The sequence below is a fragment of the Mustelus asterias genome, chromosome 19 (genome assembly GCF_964213995.1).
Source record: "Mustelus asterias chromosome 19, sMusAst1.hap1.1, whole genome shotgun sequence".
Taxonomy (NCBI): Eukaryota; Metazoa; Chordata; class Chondrichthyes; order Carcharhiniformes; family Triakidae; genus Mustelus; species Mustelus asterias.
In genome coordinates this window covers 73,267,953-73,293,095 of record NC_135819.1, presented here as the reverse complement: position 1 = coordinate 73,293,095, position 25,143 = coordinate 73,267,953, and the positions used below count along the sequence as shown (strand labels likewise).

Below are 25,143 nucleotides of genomic sequence, written 5' to 3'. Positions count from 1 at the left end.
TAACTTTCCCAGAGTGTGAGGAGATTTAGGTTGGATTTAGGACTTGTGGGGCTTCCACCCTGTTTTTATGTGGAGTTACAGCAGTGAGTTATTATAAAGGTTTGAAATGATGATTGCCCTTTGGCCGTGGTTGAGTAACCCTCTGTTTAGGAACACAGAAAAGGTTTGATTTATTATTGTCACATGAATTAGTGTACAATGAAAAGTATTGCTTTTTAGGGCGGCATGGTGGCGCAGTGGTTAGCACTGCTGCCTCACAGTGCCATGGACCCGGGTTCAATTCCGGCCGGGTCACTGTGTGTGTGGAGTTTGCATGTTCTCCCCGTGTCTGCATGGGTTTCCTCCGGTTAGGTTGATTGGCCATGATAAATTGACCCTAGTGTCAGGGTTAGCAGTGTAAATGAGGGTTACGGGGAAAGGGCCTGGGTGGGATTGTGGTCAGTACAGACTTGATGGGCCAAATGGCTTCCTTCTGTACTGTAGGGATTCTATGAGAGTGCAGAACGTAATGAAGTTTTAGAAGGATGGAACAAGAGCAAAAGATAGAATTAGAAGGTATGCTGGGCACAGCTTGCAAGAAATCGCCTCGCTCCGGCGCCATCTTGGAAGAGATTAGAAGTAGACCATTCAGCTCTCAAGCCTATCCTGCCATTTAGTTAGATCATCATGGACCTGCATCATAACCTCCATCTGTCCACATTGGTCTGTAATCCTTACCACCCTTGCTGAATAAAGGTCCATCAGTCTCAGTTTTGAATCCTTCAATTGAACCCCCAGCCTCAACATTTTGGGGGTAGATTTACAGATTTCCACTCCCCGTGTCAGACGATGTGCTCCCTGACATCACCCATGAATGGCTAAGCTCTAGTCTACGGGTTAAGCTCCCTTGTTGAGGCCCGTCAGTTTTTGAGAGAGGTGATTGACGTCGGGGGGGGGGGGTGGTTTTTTAAAGTCAGTTTAGTGACAAAGAACAGAAATCTTGCTTTTGTGAAGTTACTCGGGGATCTGTGCGATGTGCGTTCCCGTCCAGCTGAGGCCTGAGCCACATCACAAATCTCTGGCGTGGTCACCATAATAGACCCTGTGAGAATCATCCATCTGTCACTTTCTAACTGTCGGTGATTGGCAGCCACTTCTAACATCTGACATCTGTTCCCACTTATTGATATGCAGATTTATGCTAATCATTGTGCACAGTAAGCGGAGAAATTATCTAAGGTGAACATTAAAATTAAATTTACATGGCCTTATCATTGTAAATAAAATCAAAAGTTTCAGGTAAGAATATTTGGCTGTGTGGGATTTTGATCCGAGCTTAGTGGGGAAATGGTGCAGAATTTAATATTCGGCAAAAGCAAACCCTGTGCTAAATATTAATTGAAGGTTTAAATAGAATTCCCTCCAGCTTTGCCGCCCTCCTCTTTGAAGTGCTTGTTCTCAGCAGCTCACTTGTGTGGTCATTCCCCAGGTGCGAGTGTGGGTAGGCTCTGAGGGGAGGTTGTGGTCCATGCATGCATCTACCCGTCAGGGTGAGTGGGAACCCCAGACTGATCTGTCTTGCACCCCGACCTCAGGAGCAGCAGAGGCGATTGTTACAGTCTAGCTAACTCAGCCTCGAACATGGGAGCTCTCTGCCCTTTAGTATCTGCACACCGCACCAGAAAACGCAGCCATCCAACTGGAGTTGATGCGATTTTGTGTTTCAAACGCAGGGCTCTTGTATCATTGCGCATCACTTCCTCTGTGAGCTTGCATAAACTCCCCGCTCACGCTATGCTATCTTCAAAGCCTCCTCCGACTTTATATCCCTGCCAAACTCTCTGCTCCATCCTTTTTTGTGTATTCGCCTCCTTTAGTCCCACCAATGGTGGCTGTGCTTTCAACCTCTTCATTCCTGTAAATAAACTTCACCAATCTTTCTGTCCTTCCTTTGCTTGGAATCAGTCTTTTTCCCCAAACGCAAAGTGCTTAAAGGCTCATTTTTAACATCAACAGCACAACATACAAGCAAATTGTTATCCTAATAGCCAATCCGTGTGTTCTGAAGCCTGATTCCTATAGCATTTTGGGCCCTGGGACATGGGTTCAAATCCCACCATGGGAAGTTAAATTTTCCATTAATAAATCTGGGATTATAAAACTGGTCTCGGGTGATGGTGATTCACAAAACCATCTTCAATTGTTGTAAAAAAACCCATCTGGTTCACTAATGTAAGGAAAATTCCTTCCCTGGTCTGGCCTACAGGGGTGACCCCAGACCCACAGCAGTCTGGGTTGTCTCCTAACTGCCCACTGAAATGGCCTTGCAAAGCAGCTACTCAGTCCAGAGGGCCAGTAGAGATGGGACATAAATGTTAGCCTTGCCAATGATGCCCACATCCCAGGAAGGAATGGAAAAAGAAACCTGACTTCTTGACAAGGGACACAGACTCTTCAATCAGTCTTAATTATGCCATATTGGAACACAACAGAATGCTGGATAAATATAAGGGGACAATGACTATTTACTGTTATTTACAATATTCATAATGAAAATGAAAAGTAAATTTCCAAATTTGTGCAGGTAATATAATTTTGGATTGTGTATTCAAATGAGCTGATATCTGGGACACAGATATACTCCTGACTGTCGGGTGGCACAGTGGTTAGTACTGCTGTCTCACAGCGCCAGGAACCAGGGTTCAATTCCGGCCTCGGGTCATTGTGTGGAGTTTGCACATCCTCCCCATGTCTGCGTGGGTTTCCTTCGGGTGCCCCTGTTTCCTTCCACAGTCCAAAGATGTGCAGGTTAGGTGGATTGGCCGTGCTAAATTGCCCGTTAGTGTCCAAAGATGTGGAGGTTCGGGGGATTAGTGGAGTAAATACTTGGGGTTACAGAGAACAGGTCGGGGTGGAATTTCCCCTTAGTGTCTGGGGCATTATATGGGGTTACAAGGCTGGGGCCTGGGTGGGATTGCTGTCGATGCAGACTCGATGGGCCAAATGGCCTCCTCCTGCACTGTTGTGATTCTATGAACAGGCCAGGGAGAACTATTACCAAAGTTGAGGGAAAAGAAATGGTTAATAAGTCCAATAACGCCACTCCTCCACAGATCAATCCTATGACTCATTACATCCCTCCAGAAACATATCTAATTGGCCCTTGAACCTGCTGGCTCCAACCTTTTTCACTAGTAGAATATTCAACAACTATTGTTACAACTTCCCACTCTTAACCTTCAAGATATCAATCTCCGCACCTTTCATTATAGCAATCAGTTTACCTCAAGCACTTTTATCAATTCTCTTCATAACCTTGTAAATCTTTACTAGGTCTCTTGATCCTCCTCCTGTGAGGATGAAAACAGGTTTTCCTAACCTGTCATAATTACTCCATTACTCCTCTCCTGTACCTCTTCAGCTTCAGTGCTGCACATTGCAAATGCATGGGGCTGAAAACATTGATTTGCATTGCAGGCTATTGCATCACCCCGACCCTTTCTTTCCCGAGGCCAGGAAACCTGGAACACCTTCCCTCCTTTACTCTCCCTTTCTTTCTTCAAGTCCTGTGAATCTCGAGCTTTGCTATTGCCCACCCACTGTATCTTGGTTTGTTCTGTTCTCTCTCTCTCGCCTTCCGCAGCACTTGTATTACTCCCCATATGGACTCTGGTCCTCCTTCACGTTGGTTTCCAAAAATAAAAGGAGGAATGTTTATTAAAGTACGTGGTGTTTGTACAGGACCTTAGTTCAGCTGCCATTGAAGCATTGATCACAGCCTGGGAGTTGCAAAAGAGTGAGGATATTGGAACCTTTGAAAAGTCTGAACATTCATTCAAAAGCAATACTACGAATGAGAGCTTAGAGTTATGATGAAAGAATTGAAAACTTGAGACTTTTTTTCACTGGAAAAGAAATGGCTAAGCAGGACCTGAATGGAGATTTTTCAAATTGCTGGAATGTTCTGAAAGGGTAAACAGTGAAGGCTTTTTTGTACGTTCTCCCCGTAACTGCGTGGGTTTCCTCCGGCTGCTCCAGTTTCCTCTCTCAGTCTGAATGACGTTAGGTGCATTGGCCATGCTAAATTCTCCCTCAGTGTACCCAAACAGGCGCTGGAGTTTGGCGACGAGGGGACTTTCACAGTCATTTCATTGCAGTGTTAATGTAAGCCTACTTGTGACACTAATAAGTAAACTTTAAGATGAGTGGAAAGGCGGAGGCTGAACGGAGACCTGATAGAGGTCTACAAAATTATGAGAGGCATAGATAGGGTGGATAGTCAGAGGCTTTATCCAAGGGCGGAAGTGTCAATTACAAGGGGGCACAGATTCAAGGCGAGAGGGGGAAAGTTTGAGGGAGATGTGCAGGGAAAGTTTTTCATACAGAGAGTGGTGGGTATCTGGAACGCGCTTCGAGAGGAGGTGGTGGAAGCAGGCGCATTAGCAACATTTAAGAGGCATTTGGATGGGTACATGAATAGAGAGGGAACAGAGGGATACGGACCGAGTAAGGGCAGAAGGTTTTTGTTTAGTTTAGTTAGGGCCTCATGATCAGCACGGGCTTGGAGGGCCGAAGGGCCTGTTCCTGTGCTGTACTTTACTTTGTTGTTTGATACTACCAGCTGCAAAAGTGGGAGAGTGTTTTCCGGCTGTGATTGAATCCCGTCAGACATGGCCTGAGGTTGTCTGTGTTCCTCTTAGGTATGAACGCTTTGCAGCTACAAAATCTGGCAACCCTGGCAGCAGCTGCAGCGGCAGCTCAGAACACAGCGACCTCGAATGCCAACCCACTCACCGCGGCCACCGGGGCACTTGGCGCATTGACAAGTCCAGGTAATCTAATTTTAATTCACTCAGCTTAAAATAAAAATGTATGATATACAACATACACACATATAATATGTATATCGTCGATCTCCTGTGATGTTGCACGTCATGTGTAATATAAATGGCAATGGACCAAACATAGGGAGACGTAGGGGAGACTGATGGGGTGAAAAGTGAGGACAAGGGGGACACTAGCCTGGTTCTGGGAGGGAGGGGAGATGGAGACAGCGGTGGGTTGGGTTGGACGCGGTTGAAAGCCCTGTCAACCACAGTGGGTGGAAAACTATGGTTGGGGAAGAAGGAAGACATATCGGCAATACCATTTTGGAAAGTGGCATCATCAGAACAGATGCGGTGGAGGCGAAGGAACTGAGAGAATGGGATAGCGTCCTTACAGGATGTGGGGTGTGAAGAGCTGTAGTCAAGGTAGTTGTGGGAGTCGGTGAGCTTGTAATGGATACTGGTGGACAGTTTATCACCAGAAATGGAGACAGAGAGGTCAAGGAAGGGAAGAGAAGTGTCAGCGATGGACCATGTGAAGGTGATGTTGTAGTGGGAGACTTCAATTTCCCTGGTATAGACTGGAAATCGCTGAGGGCAGGGACTCTGGATGGTGAGGCATTTGTAAAATGTGTACAGGAGGGTTCGTTGGAACAATATGTGGACAGCCCAACTAGAGAGGGGGCTATACTGGACCTGGTGCTGGGGAATGAGCCCGGTCAGGTCTTCAAAGTTTTGGTCGGGGAACATGTGGCAAATAGTGACCACAATTCTGTTAGCTTTAGGATAGTGATGGAAAAGGATGAGTGGTGTCCCAAGGGTAAGGTGTTGGATTGGGGGAAGGCTAACTTTATTGGGATCAGGCAGAAATTGGCAGCTCTTGATTGGGAGAGGCTGTTTGAGGGTAAATCCACATCTGGTATGTGGCAGTCTTTTAAGGAACGGTTGTTAGGGCTACAGGACAAGCATGTGCCTGTAAAAAAGAAGGATAGGAAGGGTAGGATTAGAGAACCGTGGATAACCAGGGAAATTGAGGGACTGGTCAAAAGGAAAAGAGAGGCGTATGTTAGGTCCAAGCAGCTAAAAACGGAGGGAGCTCTGGAGGAGTATAATGAAAGTAGGAAAATACTCAAACGGGGAATTAGAAGAGCAAAAAGGGGTCACGAAATGTTCTTGGCAGACAGGATTAAGGAGAATCCCAAGGCATTTTATTCATACGTTAGGAACAAAAGGGTTGTAAGGGAAAAAATCGGACCTCTCAGGGACAAAAGTGGGGACTTATGCTTGGAGCCCAAAGAGGTAGGGGAGATCCTAAATGAATACTTTGCGTCGGTATTCACTAAGGAGAGGGATGTGTTGACTGGGAGTGTCTCGGAGGGGAGTGTTGAACCGTTGGAGAAAATCTCCATTACAAAGGAGGAAGTGTTAGGTTTGTTAGAGAATATAAAGACTGACAAATCCCCAGGGCCTGATGGAATCTATCCAAGGCTGCTCAGGGAGACGAGAGGTGAAATCGTTGGGCCTCTGACGCAAATCTTTGTCTCGTCACTGGACACAGGTGAGGTCCCAGAGGATTGGAGGATAGCCAATGTGGTCCCGTTATTTAAGAAGGGTAGGAAGGATAACCCGGGTAATTATAGGCCGGTGAGCTTGACGTCCGTGGTGGGGAAGTTGTTGGAGAAGATTCTTAAAGATAGGATGTATGCGCATTTAGAAAGGAATAAACTCATTAACGATAGTCAACATGGTTTTGTGAGGGGGAGGTCATGCCTCACGAACCTGGTGGTGTTTTTTGAAGAAGTGACCAAAATGGTTGACGAAGGAAGGGCCGTGGATGTTGTCTATATGGACTTTAGTAAAGCGTTTGACAAAGTCCCTCATGGTAGGCTAGTGAAAAAGGTTGGATCCCATGGGATAAAGGGGGAGGTGGCTAGATGGGTGGAGAACTGGCTTGGTCATAGAAGACAGAGGGTGGTAGTGGAAGGGTCTTTTTCCGGCTGGAGGCCTGTGACTAGTGGTGTTCCGCAGGGCTCTGTATTGGGACCTCTGCTGTTTGTGATTTATATAAATGATCTGGAAGAAGGAGTAACTGGGGTGATCAGTAAGTTTGCGGACGACACAAAACTGGCAGGACTTGCAGATAGTGAGGAACATTGTCAGAGGCTACAGAAGGATATAGATAGGCTGGAAATTTGGGCAAGGAAATGGCAGATGGAGTTCAATCCTGATAAATGCGAAGTGATGCATTTTGGTGGGAATAATGTAGGGAGGAGCTACACGATAAATGGAAGAACCATAAAGGGTGTAGAGACGCAGAGGGACCTGGGTGTGCAAGTCCACAGATCTTTGAAGGTGACGTCACAGGTGGAGAAGGTGGTGAAGAAGGCATATGGCATGCTTGCCTTTATAGGACGGGGCATAGAGTATAAAAGTTGGGGTCTGATGTTGCAGATGTATAGAACGTTGGTTCGGCCGCATTTGGAATACTGCGTCCAGTTCTGGTCGCCACACTACCAGAAGGACGTGGAGGCTTTGGAGAGAGTACAGAGGAGCTTTACCAGGATGTTGCCTGGTATGGAGGGGCTTGGTTATGAGGAGAGATTGGGGAAACTGGGGTTGTTCTCCTTGGAAAGACGGAGGATGAGGGGAGACTTAGTAGAGGTGTATAAAATTATGAAAGGCATAGATAGGGTGAACGGTGGGAAGCTTTTCCCCGGGTCGGTGGTGACGTTCACGAGGGGTCATAGGTTCAAGGTGAAGGGGGGGAGGTTTAACACAGATATCAGAAGGACATATTTCACACAGAGGGTCGTGGGGGCCTGGAATGTGTTGCCGGGCAAGGTGGTGGAGGCGGACACACTGGGAACGTTTAAGACTTATCTAGACAGCTATATGAACGGAGTGGGAATGGAGGGATACAAAAGAGTGGTCTAGTTTGGACCAGGGAGCGGCGCGGGCTAATTGTTCCTGGTTTCTCGTTTCAAGGCTTCATTCTACGATCATCTTGCTGGTGCCAGTACAGAGTGAGACTGCGGATAGTTGGGAACCTGTCTCGGGGGCAGGGAATTCATATGGTGTTCGTGGAAGTGGAAATGACTAGGGTTGGGAAGCATTTTCCGATCGGGGCCATTGTGATCTCCTGGACTCGTTTCGATCGCCTCAGGGGGTCGGAGAGGAATTTCCCAGATTTTTTTTTTTTTTCCCCATATTGGCCCTGGGGTTTTTCACTCTGGGTTTTCGCCTCTCCCTGGAGATCACATGGTCTGGAATGGGGGGGTGGGGGTAAGTTAATAGGTTGTAATGAACAAAGCATCGTAGCTGTGAGGGACAGCTCGGTGGATAGGATATTGGTATGTAGATAGGCTGGAAAATTGGGCGGGGATCCTGGATTCAGGATTCAATCCTGGACCGGGGAGCGGCGCGGGCTTGGAGGGCCGAAGGGCCTGTTCCTGTGCTGTATTGTTCTTTGTGATAGAGGGATAGAGCTCTGACGAAGGGTCATCCAGACTTGAAACGTTGGCTCTATTTTCTCCCCACAGATGCTGTCAGACCTGCTGAAATTTTCCAGCATTTCCTGTTTTTGTTTCAGAATCCAGCATCCGCAGTGTTTTGCTTTTACCTTAGAACAATAGGTCACTGGCAAAGGTTACTAGGCGGTAGACTTAACACTGAGATGAGGAGGAACTACTTCTCGCAGAGGGTGGTGAATTTGTGGAACTCGCTGCCCCATAGCGCGGTGGAAACTGAATCATTAAATGGTTTCAAGAAGGAGATAGATATATTTCTGATTTTTAAAAAAACAGGTTAAAGGGATATGGGGAACAGGTGGGGAGGTGGATTTGAGACCAGGAAGAGATCAGCCATGCTTGAATGGCGGAGCAGGCTCGAAGGACTGAATTTGCCCACCTCTGCTCCTAATTCCAATGTCTGTTGTTATATATAATCTCTTTTTGAGTCACTATTTTAAGGGTAATTCACAATTTCTTTCCTAAAACAATTGCTGAGTAATGTTGGCACATGAACCTGGGTGGTTTAATTCGTCCAAGGTGTGATAAATTCACTGAAGTGTTTCGCGGACCCATACTGCAATCTGATTGTATTGTATGTTGGAGGAGCTTAAGTTAGGTGGGCAAGTATCCACTAGCAAAGTGACAACACTCTGGCAGCACACACCTGTTTCCTAATGGATCAGGATTGAAACACAACTGACAGTGACCCTTGAGTTTTGGCGTGAACATTTTCCCATGTGTTTTGCTATTTCTGTTGGATCTTGATCAGAGCTGAATGCCAAAGCCCAAAATTGTACTTCCAGGCTACAAACTCAGATAGCACACGTCGTAGGTCTAGATTGTTAAGTTTTTGGGTTGACGGGTGAAACAAGAGGAGAATGCACCGTACATCCCGGCTGACATTCACCAAAACCATTCTTGTCACCTCGTCAAAATGCTTTTCCCTTCCATAACCATACCTCACTGGGCTTCATTCCACAAGTTTAAGTTTATTTATTAGTGTCACAAGGCTTACATTGACATTGTAATGAAGTTACTGTGAAAATCCCCTAGTCGCCACACTCCGGCGCCTGTTCAGGTACACTGAGGGAGAATTTACCATGACCAATGCACCTACCAGCACGGTGATCTTATAGAGGTCTATAAAATACTGAGGGACATGGACCAGCTAGATAGTCAACATATTTTCCCAAAGGTAGGGGAATCTAAAACTAGACGGCATAGGTTTAAGGTGAGAGGGGAGAAATACAAAAGGGTCCCGAGGGACTATTATTTCACACAGAGGGTGGTGAGTGTCTGGAACAAGCTGCCAGAGGTAGTAGTAAAGGCGGGTACAATATTTTTCTTTTAAAAAGCATTTAGACATTAACATGGGTAAGGTGGGTATAGAAGGATGTGGGCCAAACGTGGGCAATTGGGACTTGCTTAGTGGTTTAAAAAAAAAGGGCGGCACGGACAAACTGGGCCAAAGGGCCTGTTTCCATGCTGTAAACCTCTAAGACTCTGTCTTTCGGACTGTGGGAGGAAACCGGAGCACCCGGAGGGAACCCACGCAGACACGGGGGGAAGGTGCAGACTCCACACAGACAGTGACCCAAGCCGGGAATTGAACCCGGGTCCCTGGCGCTGTGAGGCAGCAGTGCTAACCACTGCCCCACCCCAAACCTCCTGAGGTCCAGCAAATCTGTCCCTGAGAGATTAATTGCATTGGAAACTCTGAATTTTCCAGCGCAGAATATGGGAAGGGCATTTTTGTAATTACCCCAAAAGCCAAATGAGCGAGAGCAGTGGAAAGTCTTATGCAAAATGCCATTGCAGATGAGTCAAAAAAGTTCCTGTCACAAGTGGACTTGGTTGCTTGTGTTCATTCTTGATGAATGGGCCTGCTCTGTAGCGTCATGCCCTGCTGCAGCCTGTCCTAACACTATGGGTATGCGTCGATTTAGTGTAAAGAAAAGTGGACACATTTCCAGGTCCGGATGAATTGTGTCCCAGGCCGCTGCGGGAGGCAAGGGAAGAGATAGCAGGGGCTCTGACCCAAATTTTTAATTCCTTCTCTGGTCACGGGGAAGGTGCCAGAGGACTGGAGAACAGCTAATGTGGTTCCACTATTTACAAAGGGTTGTAGAGATAAGCCAGGGGACTACAGACCAGTGAGTCTCACGTCAGTGAAAGGAAAACTATTGGAAAAAATTCTGAACGAGAGCATCTTGGAGAGGCAAGGTTTGATCAGGGATAGTCAGCATGGCTTTGACAGAGGGAGGTCATGATTGAATTCTTTGAGTGGGTGACCAAGTATGTAGATGAGGGTAGTGCAGTTGATGTCGCCTATATGAATTTCAGCAAAGCCTTTGACAAGATTCCGTATGGGTGACTCATAAAGAAGATAAATTCACATGGAATACAAGGTAATTTGAGAAGGTGGATTCAAAATTGGCTCAGTTGTAGGAGACAGAGGGTTATGACAGAAGGCAGCTTTAATGACTGGAAGCCAATGTCCAGTGACGTACCAGAAGGATCTGTGCCGGATCCTCTATTATTCATCATTTATATACACGACACAGATGATTATGTTGGGGGGTAGGATTAGTAAGTTTGCAGATGACACAAAGATTGGCTGGGTGGTTAACAACGAGGTTCGATGTCTTAGGCTACAGGGAGATATAGACAGGATAGTCAAATGGGAGGCGGCACTGTGGTTAGCACTGCTGCCTCACAGCACCAGGGACCCAGCTTCAATTCCCGGCTTGGGTCACTGTCTGTGCGGAGTCTGCACGTTCTCCCCGTGTCTGCGTGGCTTTCCTCCAGGTGCTCCGGTTTCCTCCCTCTGTCTGAAAGACATGCTGGTTAGGTGTATTGGCCACGCTAAATTCTCCCTCAGTGTACCCAAACACGCGCTGGAGTGTGGTGACTCAGGGATTTGCACAGTAACTTCATTGCAGTGTTAATGTAAGCCTAATTATGACTAATAAATAAACTTTTAGATAAGTGGCAAATGGAATTTAACCCTGAAAAATGTGCGGTGACACACTTTGGAAGAAATAATTTGACAAGGAAGTATTCACTGAACGACATGACACACAGAAGTCCTGAGGAACACAGATCTCTGAAGGCGGAAGGGCATGTTAGTGGGATGGTGAAATAGGCATATGGGACACTTGCCTTTATCAATTAGGGCATAGATTAAAAAAGCAGGGAAGTCATGTTGGAATTGTATAAAAGTTTTGCTGAGGCCACAGCTGGAGTAGTGTGTGCAGTTCTGGTCACCACATTATAGGAAGGACGTGATTGCATTGGAGGGGGTGCAGAGGAGATTCACCAGCTGCTGCCTGGGATGGGATATTTAAATGATGAAGTGATGTTGGATAAACTTGGGTTTTTTTATTGGAGCAGAGAAGACTGCAGGGTGACCTGGTCAAGGAGTGCAAGATTATGAGGGGCATGGACAGGTGGATAGGGAGCAGCTGGTCCCCTTAGTTGAAGGGTCAGTCACAAGAGGACACAAGTTCAAGGCGAGAGGTAGAGGCTTAGGAGGGATGCGAGGAAAAGCTTTTTGACCCAGAGGGTGGTGAGAGTCTGGAATGCACTGCCTGGGAGGGTGGTTGAGGCGAGTTGCCTCACATCCTTTAGAAAGTACCTGGATGAGCACTTAGCTCATTGTAGCATTCAGGGCTATGGGCCAAGTGCTGGTAAATGGGATTAGGTGGATAGGTTAGCTGGTTCTTGCATGTCAGAGCAGACTCGGTGGGCTGAAGGGCCTCTTCACTGTATGATTCTGTGACTTTCTCTTCTATACCAATCCCAGTAGGCAGGGTGGCACTTTCTACATCACCAAAGAGGAGGGCCAAAGAAAGTAAATTTGGTTCTGGTCATAGATACTTCGGGACTGAATAAGGCCAGAATGCAGTGTTAGCACTCTGACCTCTGAGTCAAAAGGTCACCGGCTCAAGTCCTGCTGTAGAGAACTGAGCATAATAATCCAGGCTTGACACTGCAGCACAGTACGGAGGGAGTGCTACCCTGTCTTTCAGATCAGGTGTTAAACCAAGGGCCTCCTAAGCCTCTGCTCTCCTAGGTGGATGTAAAAGATCCCACTGCATTAGTCTGAAGACATGCAGAGCAGTTCACTGCAATTCTACCACCTCGCCTGCCATGGAATCGGAGGGGCCGAGGAGCAGACAACGGAAATGTCCAATGACCTCGGGTGGGAATTTCCGGTCTCGCTCGAGTGAGGCAGTAAACTCCCACTCCTCATCTCTGGTTTGCGAACCAGAATTTACCCCTTAGTCAACGTCACTTAAAAAAAGATTACCTGTCCCATGAACACATTACTATTTGTTGGGACCTTGATGTTTACAAATTGGCTTCCACCATTATGCCAGTTACTACCCCTTAAAAGTGATGAATTGGCCATAAAACACTTTGGAATGTCCTGGGTGCATGAAAGTCTTGTTCTACATCTGAGCTGTCCAATCAATCCCATTTCCCCCACTCCACCCCTGAACGTCCACCAATTCCTTGAATCTTGAACTTCCAGTTTACCTCCGATGCGCAGCATGGTGGCATAGTGGTCAGCACTGCTGCCTCACAGCGCCAGGGACTTGGGTTCGATTCCTGGCTTGTCTGTGTGGAGTCTGCACGTTCTCCCCATGTCTACGTGGGTTTCCTCCGGGTGCTGCGGTTTCCTCCCACTGTCTGAAATTGGCCATGTTAAATTCCCCCTCAGTGTACCCGAACAGGCGCCGGAGTGTGGTGACTAGGGGATTTTCACAGTAACTTCATTGCAGTGACTTGTGACATTAATTTTTTAAAAATTAACTTTATAAATAAATGAACTATGTTGGAGACATTTCCGCCACTGACTGGTCAACTTAAATCTTCACTGTTGGCACGTGAATGGTTAAAAGGCCAGAGACAGTCTCGCCAGTTGAGAAGAGTGATGCATAAACAACATCCCCTCCACCCTCCACCCCGGGTTTTTGGTTGAACGAGGTGGTCAGTCCAAGCAAATCTGGCTGTGGTTTTTTTTTCATTTTGCTTTCGCGATTCTGAGGCCAGTTTGTGCCCCTACAACATACCGCCCAAGGTGGGAGACATTAGCTCATTGTCCAGCCTGGAGCTGCCCTGTATTATATAGTTCACCCCTACACAGAGCAGTCACTGTGCCATCAGGGAGCCAATGAGTTGTTAATGCTTGTTAAAGAACAGCCATAATCCACAAGCTATTCGGTGCACAATGAAAGCTTAAACTCTCCAGCACATGGGAGCTTCCAGAGCAGGCCTAGTACTGAAGTCTTTGCAATGATTGAATCTTGTACGATCAGTTCTCAAGTCTGCTTAAACCAAAGAGACCTGCACTGCAGGATGGTGATAATACTTTTGTGTTTATCAGTGATGTGATCCCTAGCTAATCTAAAGAAGCCAATTGTAGATAAGTCGGTGTAACACCAGGTCTGTTTTTAAGAAGATGGTTTCAGATATAGGATTTGAATGAGGTTTAACAAAGGATGCAGGGAATGTACTGTGCATTTAAAGTGGGATAACTATGGGCCCAATTTTACTTCAGCCTCTGCCGTGACCACTCTAGGCTTTGATTTCACAGATTTGATGTTAATTCCATGCATCTAAATTCTGTAAACGGTAAATTTCAGAATGTTTCTCCTGCTGTTTCTCACTGTGGGTGCAGTGAGATTGGACAATTTAGTCCCAATCCCCAGTGTTTCGAAATGTTGATGGTAGTTTCAGAGGAGCCCCTGTCCCTTCCAGCCCCTCGGGACACACAGTTTTACTTTTAGCTCGTACACTCCAAGTCTGCCAATAACATCACCGTAATAGAACAATCAAGGATGGTTTCTTACTGCAAGATTCAATCTAAAAAAGACAAGTTTGCGTTAATTTTAAATATCAAGCATTTTGCTTGTGGTCACCTATGTTGTTCCCTAGACGATCATGGAAGGTGCTGACAATGTGCTATCAGGCAACACGGGATCCCTAATAATTCACTGATTGATTCAGTGTGAGTTCTGCCAGGACCCCTGGAGGCTGTCCTATGAGGAACGGTTGAGGACTCTGGGTCTGTACTCATTGGAGTTTAGAAGGATGAGGGGGGATCTTTTTGAAACTTACAAGATACTGCGAGGCCTGGATAGAGTGGACATGGAGAGGATGTTTCCACTGGTAGGAAAGACTAGAACCAGAGGGCACAGCCTCAGGCTAAAGGGACGATCTTTTAAAACAGAGACGAGGAGGAATTTCTTCAGCCAGAGAGCGGTGAATCTGTGGAACTCTTTGCCGCAGTGGGCTGTGGAGGCCAGGTCATTGAGTGTCTTTAAGACAGAGATAGATAGGTTCTTGATTAATAAGGGGATCAAGGGTTACGGGAAAAAGGCAGGGGAATGGGGATGAGAAAAATATCAGCCATGATTGAATGGTGGAGCAGACTCAATGGACCGAGTGGCCTAATTCTGCTCCTATGACTTATGGTCTTATGGGCTGTGTCCGATAAGAAATCCTCACCCACCCTCAACGAGTGTGCCAGGATCAAAAGTGATTGAGCGAGTTTCTCCAGTCTGGTCCGTAGTCACCCCGCTGCCAGCAAGAATGGAGAATTTGTCAAAACTCTGTTCACTGCAGCGGGGCTGGACAATCCCTGCAGCGGAGCTGGACAATCCCTGCAGTGGAACCGGAGAACCCCGGCCGCGGGGCCGGAGAACCCCGGCCGCGGGGCCGGAGAACCCCGGCTGCAGATGAAGCCGGAGGTTTTCAGCGCTTGTTCACAAATTATTCGTGCAAAGGCACTGAACCAACCCAGTGTCGGCTCAGTGGACATTACAGTGACACAGGGTCAGTACTCAGGCCAGCAATTGTTCAGTTACTGTATTTTTTTAATGGGAACATTTTTATTGTTGCTTCTGAGGTTTTGTTAGTCTGGGAGCAATAATCGTCTGTCAAATAGAACTATAGAATCCCTACGGCACAGAACGAGGCCATTCGAACCATTGAGTCTGTACCGGCCACAATCCCACCCAAGACCCTATTCCCGTAAGCTCACACATTTACTCTGCTAAGCCCCCTGACATCAGAGTCAGTCAATCTAACCTGCACATCTTTGGACTGTGGGAGGAAACCGGAGCACCCGGAGGAAACCCACACAGACAGTGACCCAAGACCAGAATTGAACCTGGGTCCCTGGCACTGTGAGGCAGCAGTGCTAACCATTGTGCCACCCAAATAGTGTGGACCTGTGTGCTTTCCAACTCGGTGAGCAATTCAATGTTAGACATTGTCCTGAGGAGGCTTGTTCTCGATGTTAATCGGCCAGTCATTCAGCATAGATCACAATTAAAAATAGGACGCCTTAAAATTGTTAAAAAGAATCACAGCTCACATTTTGATTCTTTGGATTGGATTTCTTTTTCACCCTCAGTTTCTCATTCTCATTTTCACCCCTCCAAAAACATTGAATTGCAGTGCTTTTTCTTGGGAGTGGCCCATGTTTTCTTGTACCTTGCCCAAGAGAGCCTGTGATGCAGACGGGTTTGACCACGAAGGACTTGACAATTGAACCTCACTCTGCTCTGACCCCGTGCTTACAAATGATGGCTTCCAGGGGTGGGGGGGGGGGGGGGTGAAGTTATCAGGAGCAGACACCATGGCCTATTTTCATTTTTCCTTCTCTGGTCCAGAGATTCCGAGATCAGCTGGTTTAACACTGAGGAGGAGCAGATTATTCGTCCGCTCTAGAACCCGTCAGATTTGCATTTTATTTTTATTGGTTTCAATGCATCCCCTTCGTGCTGGTGAGACACTTGAACATTTGTCTCCATCTCACACATATTGCTGGTGACCACCCGATTATTCTAAAGCACCCCACACGCTGACTCAACCCTGAGCACTTTCATAGCAAATCTACATATATATAGATTTTTCCATATCACATGGTTATAAATGAGATCATTAGGCTGAGTAAAACTATGTGCACAATCTGATAATTGCATTAATCCTTTGCTCCCAAAGGATTTGCTGAAAGTGAAGAGGGTATTACAAATTTAAGAAGTTTTTGATTGAACGTTGCCCGTGGTTCTAGCTAAGAAATTGGATGTTGTCTCCTGGGTCATTCCCTTTATGGCATGATAATGCCACAACATTTTTCACTGTCAGTTCCACGTTTCACTGTATCTTTCTCAATCTGTGTAGCGTGCCCACCACCACCCCCCCAATTTTTCTCCCTCCTACTTTATATTCCAACGTGAGGCACATGACTCTCCATGGGAGAGGAGGTGGATAGCTGACCCCTTGCTGTAGACCTCTACCAAAGCCAGCCTGGAAACAGCAACCTGACTGGCTCCCCTTTCTATTAGGGCTTCCCTCACCTGTGGATGACTTCTTGCAGTGTGATAGTGAGTTGATGGGCATTCTCTCCCACAACAAAAACACAAAATGCTGGAAAATCTCAGCAAGTCTGACAGCATCTGTGGCGAGAGAGAATAGAGCCAATGTTTCGAGTCTGGATGACCCTATGTCAGAGCTCTCAGACTCAAAACATTAGCTCTATTCTCTCTCCACGAATGCTGTCAGATCTGCTGAGATTTTCCAACATTTTCTGTTTTCGTTTCAGATTCCAGCGCCTGCAGTATTTTATCTTAGCATTCTCTCCCTCTGAGTTGAGATGTAACCAGGAAGGTTTGCAAATGGATCAATATTGAAACTTTGCCTCAATACTTCAGAAATGCAAGCGCCAAGAAGATGGGGGTGGAAACACTTGGAGACAGTAACAAAAACCACTTCGCTTTGTTAGGAGTGGTGAGCGGAAAGATGAGATGAGCAAGGAATGGTGTTAAGGAATTCAAGATGAGACTGGTCAGATTCTGGATGCCGCAGGTTCAATAAGCTGAATTCCAGACTTTATGATCACCTTTATTGTGATGACTTGAATCACGAATTACAGGGGAAGGTGATGGCCTAGTGGTATTATCACTCAACTATTAATCCAGAAACTCAGCTAATGTTCTGGGGGACCCGGGTTCGAATCCCGCCACGGCAGATGGTGGAATTTGAATTCAATAAAAACAATCTGGAATTAAGAATCTACTGATGACCATGAAACCATTGTCGGAAAAACCCATCTGGTTCACTAATGTCCTTTGGGGAAGGAAATCTGCCGTCCTTACCTGGTCTGGCCTACATGTCACTTGGGATGAGCAAAATATGCTGGCCAGCCAACGACACCCATGTCCCACGAATGAGTGAAAAAAAAGAATGAGGAAAAACTGGGTTCAGATTGAGAGAGAGAGTAAAGAAAAAACTCGATGAATGTTTCACAATTTAGTCAGGAGTGTTTAGGGGAAAATGAGAAACTCTTGAAAATCTGAAATAAAAACTAGCATGTTAGAAATATATAAGATATGTCAGGGCCTGTGAGAGGAGGATAGCAGTGAACTATCCCTGGAGTGTGCATCATCTACAACACGCACTGCAGCGACTCGCCAGTGCTCCTCCAATAGCATCTCCCAAACCCTCGCCCTCTGCCACCTCGAAGCACAGGGACATGGGAACAGCACCACCCGCAAGTTCCCTTCCAAACCACACGCCATCCTGACATGGAACTACTTTGGGCTAATCCTTCACGGCAACTGGGTCATCATGCAAGTTCTTCCCTAACAGCTCTGAGGGTGTGCCTACGCCACATGGGCTGCAGCAGTTCAAGGAGGAAGCTCGTCACTGCCCTCTCGAGGGCAATTAAGGTAGGGCAATAAATGCAGGCCTTGCATTTGCCAGCCATGTCTCCAACTCCTGAACAAATAAAGGAAAGCCGGGTCAGTATGATATAGCCATGTTGAATGCACAGGCTTGGGGAAGGCTTTAGCCATTTGGATAGTGAACATTCTGGAAACATAAACCCGGTTGGTAATCTCTGACTGGGGACCTTGTTTTAAAACAAGTAAATACAGGACGCTGAATATGATCTGACATCTCTCGATATCTATTGTCAGGTGACTGTGCCCTTCAGCAAACCGTCCTTTCATTGTTTTGCTGTCAATCGATTTTAGCACGTTGCACAGTTAACGTCTCCAGCTCTGTTCAGTATTATCGATCAGTGAGAGGTCTGCTGTCATTGAACAAGAACAGAAGGCAGAGCTGACTGTGCTGGATGGGACGGAGGTTTTCCGGATAGATCTGATGGTGGGCTGTCCTGCTTCACCTCTTCCTATCACAACAACACTTCGCTGTTTGTATCTCCCTATCTCTGTAACCTCCTCCGGCCCTACCACTCTCCAAGAACTTTGCCTTCCTCGGATTCTGACCTCTTGTGCATCGCTCATTTCCTTTGCCTGATCGTTAGGAACCGTGCCTTCAGCTGCCTGGGTCTTAACCTCTGGAATTTTTCCCGAAACTCCTCCAGACTCTCTCTCTCTCTCTCCTTCCTTTAAGGCAATTCTTAAATTCATCTGCCCAAATCTTTCTTGTATTTGAACACTCCCGCGAAGCACTTTGAGACATGTTACTCATTTAAAAAAACACCAATGCAAGGGGTTGTAATGGGGCAGTACGTTGCTTTAAAAATCTGAACACTGAACAGGTCAATGTGACCAGAGATCTGATAGCTTGAACAGTGATTTCATTGAGTGAAAAGTTTTTCCAGTTGGTTCCCACCTTCCCTTCTTAAGTTCTTAAGTGGCACTTCAGATGGTCCAGTAAAAACCACACACTTGCCAAATAACAGCTTATTTTAAGAAGAGGACAACAGCGTGGTTGAAAACATTTCTGTCTACACCAAATATCCCTGTGCACCTTCTCACTTCCCAGTGGGTTTTACTGGAAAACTATCAGATGACCCTTGGCTGATTTCCAACACCCTCCCCCCCCCCCCCCCCCCCCCGCCGCGACCCCCCATCAGACAGTGGACTGAGGCTTGAGGCTAGCCAATGCTATAGATCAACCAATGGATTGATCGTGACACTTTTCTTGGTTAAGTAGCACACCAGGGACCGAGGTGAAGTTGCACCAGGGACCGAGGTGAAGTTGCACCAGGGACCGAGGTGAAGTTGCACCTGTGATAATACAGATCAAGAAGGGTAGATCCGCACGCAGTTTTATATTGAAAGTGATCTCGACTGGGCACAGTGTCCAGAGGCTATGGAATGAAAATTGCGGTCGAAGGCAAAGCTTACTTTAGAGTATTATTGTGTCTCAGTGTTGCCCTAAAGTGCACTTGTTCTTGCTATCTAGGCATGGACGGCAGCCAGTTGACAAACCGCTCCTGCAAACAGCCAGAGATGAATTATTTGCTTTTGATAGTTGACGAGGATACTGGGAGAATATCTACTTTTCTCCAAGAATTGTCGATTGAATCTTTAACATTTACCAGACCCCGATTTAACAATTTGTCCAAAGGGCACCCAGGTCGCGGGTAGGGCTGGGTCTCTCGGCGTCTGGCTCACACACGAGAATGCTACTAACAAAGCCAAGCTGTACAGTCGGGCGGGATTATCGCTCCCGATGGTCGCCCTGTCACCAGTAATGGAGAGAGCCCTCACCCATTGACAGTGAGCGTTTGTAAATTCTTAGAGTTGTGTGGAGCTCAGCAAGGCAGCGTCTCAGACACGAGCAATATGGTCCTTATTGTCCAGGTGTACTTGTTCCCAACTGAGTAACACCCAGCAGCAGATGGCTTGTTGGAGAAGTAGAACGATTTGGCTGGAAATCACTTGGTGCATTTCCTTAGGCTGTTCAGCAGCGAATTAATAACCCAATACTAATGCACAAGGTCGGTAATCTGACAAACAAGGTATTCTATTATTAACATAAAGTGTAAATTAGTAGATAAGTTAGGGTAGTCTGCGCATGTGTGTGAGTGTTTTTACATTTGTTCCTGCAGTGCAATGGGGAACCAGCAATCAGCAGTCGATGCCTGGTATGTATTTTATGAATTACTACTTGATTTTTGTGACTGTATATATCTATCATGTGTTAAGTATCCTGAGTTCGTGCTTCCTTCTTCCATTATAAATTCCAAGGTCAGCATTCATGATGGGAGCTGCCAGTGTAAACATGTCACGCCGTTACTGACTTGACAGCGTAACTCTCCCGTGACAGGTTTGCATAGGCCATTTCCATTGTAAGTGTGGACTTTGAAATTCATAGTAAAAATAAGGACCCTAACTTCCCCACTTTTGGCCCTCAAGCTGGAAGCCACTTCACCTGATCTTTACCATAATGTTCCCATGTGCACTGCCACAGGAGATTGATTGAGATGCATTTGCAGTCCTGTGTACGTTTGTGGCCTGAATTTTTCCCATTATAAAATCCCGCCTCCACATTTACAATGGAAACTGCCCATGTAAACATGTCACGGTGTAATTGCACCCTCCTGCCAGTGGAGGTGATGTACTGCCACCACCACTGGCAACAAATGCTCCAGTTGCAACACACAAACTATAAACCTCCTGTTTCCAATATAAACAGTAAGACGAGAAATTTTACTGCCATATAAAAACAGCAAAATGTAGGACTTGCATTCAGATAACTTGACCTAATTGGCCCTCGAAATCTGTCTCACCAGATGCCACAGGGGATTTACGAATTAGTTAATTTGCTCATTAACTAGTTTTGATCTTAATCAGTTTTCAGAAATTTCAGTTCTGTAGGGTAATATCGTGAGACAAGCTAGGTGGAAGGAGAGAAGGGGGGTTGGGGAGAGAATATTATTTGGGGAAGATGAAGGGGTATTAGTTTGGCTTTGTTAGAACTAACCAACTAATTGCATATCCCCGTGTTCTTTTGCTCTACCAGTGGCAGCCAAGCCTTCAAGTTGCCTGGCCCTAAGCTCTGGAATTCCCTCCAAAACCACTCCGCCTCTCTACCTCTCTCTCCTTTCTTAAGATGCTCCTTAAAGCCCACCTCTTTGACCGAACCTTTTGATTATCTGTCTTAAAACGTGGCCATTTTGTTTAATAAAAAGCTCCCGCAAAGCAACTCGGGCCATCCGACCAGATTAAAGGTGCCACACAAATGCAAATTGTTGCTGTGATGAAGGCACAGTTTCCACAAAGGTTTCAGTTTATTTTTAGGCTGGAACTTTTAACTTGGGGAGGGGGTGGGGGGGGGGAAGAAATTTCCCCTGTTTGCCACGTGAAATTGTAAACAGCAGCACAACTGAGGAAACTTTTCCCTTCTCCATCTTGGGGCAAAAGTTTTTTTATCTGTTTACGGAATTGAGAAGCTGGCATCTGGAACTAGTTGCCATGTAGGGGATGTCCTCTGCCTTACCACTCACACTGTGCCAACTCGTGTTACAATCTGGTCTGCCTGTAGCTCCGAAAAATGGGCAGAGCTCTGATTATTTAATCCTCTCACTCTCTTTGTCTCTCTTTCTCTCTCCCTCACTCTCTCTCTCTCTTTCTCTTTATCTCTCTCTCTCCTCAAGTGCAGTCGTAATGTTTTCTTTTCTTCTTTCTCATGTGCGTCTACCACACCTCCAGTAGCAGGAACAACAAATTCTGGCACTGGTGCTGCCATGAATTCCTTGACCTCCCTGGGAACGCTCCAGGGGCTAGCCGGAGCCACTGTTGGGTTAAATAACATTAATGCACTGGCAGGTACAGTACAACACTGGGTGGTGGTGATTGGGGGTGGGGTGGGGGGGGCGGGGGTGGTGGGGGGGGTGTGGGGGCGGGGTAAGGTGCATGGGGAGGTGGGTGCGCAAGGGAAAAGGAGGCTGTGGCTTTGATTTGGTGCCATCTGTTAGTCACAGGGATCCATTTCAGAAACTCACCCTGATGTTTTCAAGTGGTTCCAAACCACACAAATGATGCATCATTTGATGGGCTGTTACTTTTTAAACCTTAAGGGCTGTGTAAGGGTTGTCTTTTTGTCATTCATTCCACCGATGGCATCTACCCCTCTCTCATAAGAACCAGGAGCAGGAGTAGGCCATCTGGCCCCTCGAGCCTGCTCCGCCATTCAATAAGATCATGGCTGATCTTTTCGTGGACTCAGCTCCACTTACCCACCCGCTCACCATAACCCTTAATTCCTTTACTGTTCAAAGATTTACCTATCTCTGCCTTAAAAGCATTCAATGAGGTAGCCTCAACTGCTTCACTGGGCAGGGAATTCCACAGATTCACAACCCTTTGTGTGAAGAAGCTCCTCCTCAACTCAGTCCTAAACCTGGTCCCCCTTATTTTGAGGCCATGCCCCCTAGTTCTAGTTTCACCCGCCAGTGGAAACAACCTCCCTGTTTCTATCTTATCTATTCCCTTCATAATCTTATGTTTCTAAAAGATCTCCCCTCATTCTTCTATATTCCAATGAGCATAGCCCCAGTCTACTCAGTCTCTTCTCATAAGCTAACCCCCTCAACTCTGGAATCAACCTAGTGAATCTCCTCTGTACCCGCTCCAGTGCCAGTATATCATTTCTCAAGTAAGGAGACCAAAACTGTACACAGTACTCCAGGTGTGGCCTCACCAGCACCTTATACAGCTGCAACATAACCTCGCTGTTTTTAAACTCCATCCCTCTAGCAATGAAGGACAAAATTCCATTTGCCTTCTTAATTACCTGCTGCACCTGCAGACCGACACCTTGTGATTCTTGCACAAGGACACCCAGTTCCTCTGCACAGCAGCATGCTGCAATTTTTTACCATTTAAATAATAGTCCATTTTGCTGTTATTCCTACCAATTCCTATTTCCTCTCTGGGAAACTGTTTCCAGTTCACATGAGAACACAAACAATAGGATGAAGGGTAGACTATATGGCGTGCTTCCCCCCACCCCCACTCGGCCATTCAATAAGATCATGGCTGATCTGACTGTGGCCTTGACACCACTTTTTGGCCCATTTTCCCACATACTTTGACTCCCCCCAATCATTCCAAAATCTGCCTGTCTCGACCTTGAATAAATTCCCATGAGCCAACCTCCATCGCTCTCTGGGATGAGAATTCCAAAGATTCACCGCCCCCTCTGAGAGAATAAATTCTTCCTCATCTCCGGATCCTGAAACTATCTCCTCCGGTTCACGAAGGGAAAGGCCGAGTTAGACATATTTTTGATCATCAAGGGGATCGAGGGGCCTGGGGCGCGGGTGGGGAAGTCGAGTTGAGGCCACAATCTGATCAGCTGTGTTTTTTATTGAATGGACTAGGCTTGAGGGCTCAAATTGTCTGTTCCTGCTGCTATTTCTAACAATATTATGAAGCATCACAAAGCAAGCACGTGAACACGCAAACACACATTCCTATTCCCAATTCCCCGAGCATCAAAATTGGCGGCAAATTGAAGAGCACTGAGAGAGGCCTAGGAAGCAGATGAGATCAGGGTCAGGAGAATCCTGCATGGTGGCAAAGATCGACCACGGAATAGAACGGAATCTAAATAACCAGTGGCTCCTAGTATACCTTTGTCAGATGACGGGTCTCCTCTAACCCCACATTAGGAAATACTGCCCTACTTGGCTCTTTCCCTTTCGCACAGGAACACTCATTTAATGTGAACACATTCCTATCTAAGAGGTTTGCCTGGAAGGAAGGGATGGTCTGTGATCTGAATCCACCAAAGCACAAAAATAAAACTCAGACTGTCAGATGATGCATCCCAAAGCTCCAGACAGGAGGGAATGGTATCTGAATGGAAAATGGCTGACAACTCATCCCCATTAAAATAGTGTTGTTTTGGATTGATACATCCAGTTAACTGATGAGTTTCTTTTTAATGAATTCAATACAAACACAAATGAATTCTGGCTAATGAATTCATTTACAAATATATGTCTGTGTTTTAAATTGCACTTATGATGAATGTCAGCAGACCCAACAATCGAACAACTAGAAATCATAGAATCCCTACAATGCAGAAGGAGGCCATTCGGTTCATTGAGTCTGCACCGATAACAATCCCACCCAGGCCCTATCCTCATAATCCCATATATTTAACCTGCCACTCCCCCACACTATGGGGCATTTTAGCATGGCCAATCCACCTAATCTGCACATCTTTGGACTGCGGGAGGAAACCGGGGCACCCGGAGGAAACCCATGCAGATACGGGGAGAATGTGCAAACTTCACACAGACAGTGGCCCGAGGCTGGAATTGAACCTGGGTCCCTGGCGCTGTGAGGCAGCAGCGCTAGCCACTGTGCCACCGTGCCGCTAACTGCAGAACGAAGTTAGCAACAGACACATTGTGGGCATCATCCATCCCCGCAGCCACTCAGTAAGAATCCCAGCTCAGCTGCATGTTGCCTGCATGTTGCATGACAACGAGTTGCAACAGCGAGAAGTCTTATTTGGGAATGTGAGAGGGTAGCCCTCTTTGTAAGGAACTATTGAATGAGTGCAATTTTTTCTCTCTATTGTTGGTTTGATGTAAAGTTGCTCACATGCTCTCAGGTATGGCGGCGCTTAATGGCGGACTCGGAGCGACCGGCTTGACGAATGGATCGGGTGGCACCATGGACGCACTGACCCAGGCTTACTCAGGGATCCAGCAGTACGCAGCAGCTGCACTGCCCACACTGTACAGTCAGAGCCTGCTCCAGCAGCAGAGTGCTGCAGGCAGCCAGAAGGAGGGTGAGTGCTTCTTCCCCCGGCCCTTGTGACTCCTTATCTACTTTGCTGGTTGACACTTAGATTGTCGGGTTTTCACCCAACCGGTACAAAACATCCGGTGAAATCAAGAATGGATTCCAAGTCGTTGAGGAGTTTAATTAAGTCAGTGATAGTACGTAGAACAGTACGGCACAGGAACAGGCCCTTCGGCCCACAATGTTGTGCTGAACATGACGCCAAATTAAACTAATCCCATCTGCCTGCCTTTGGTC

At 46.6% G+C, this 25,143-nt stretch overlaps 1 protein-coding gene across 49 annotated transcripts in view; it reads left to right on the top strand.

Annotated features, from left to right (window-relative positions):
• celf2 (cugbp, Elav-like family member 2) overlaps nt 1-25,143 on the top strand; it is a 972,609-nt gene that overhangs the window by 932,825 nt on the left and 14,641 nt on the right. For 19 of the 49 annotated variants that reach the window (XM_078235880.1, XM_078235892.1, XM_078235875.1 and 16 more), the window contains 4 exons: nt 4,680-4,811; nt 20,193-20,228; nt 21,796-21,912; nt 24,713-24,892. In XM_078235880.1, the coding sequence (XP_078092006.1) occupies nt 4,680-4,811; nt 20,193-20,228; nt 21,796-21,912; nt 24,713-24,892 (465 nt within the window). The remainder of the gene's footprint in view (nt 1-4,679; nt 4,812-20,192; nt 20,229-21,795; nt 21,913-24,712; nt 24,893-25,143) is intronic. The other 30 variants (XM_078235904.1, XM_078235902.1, XM_078235887.1 and 27 more) reach the window with 3 other exon arrangements.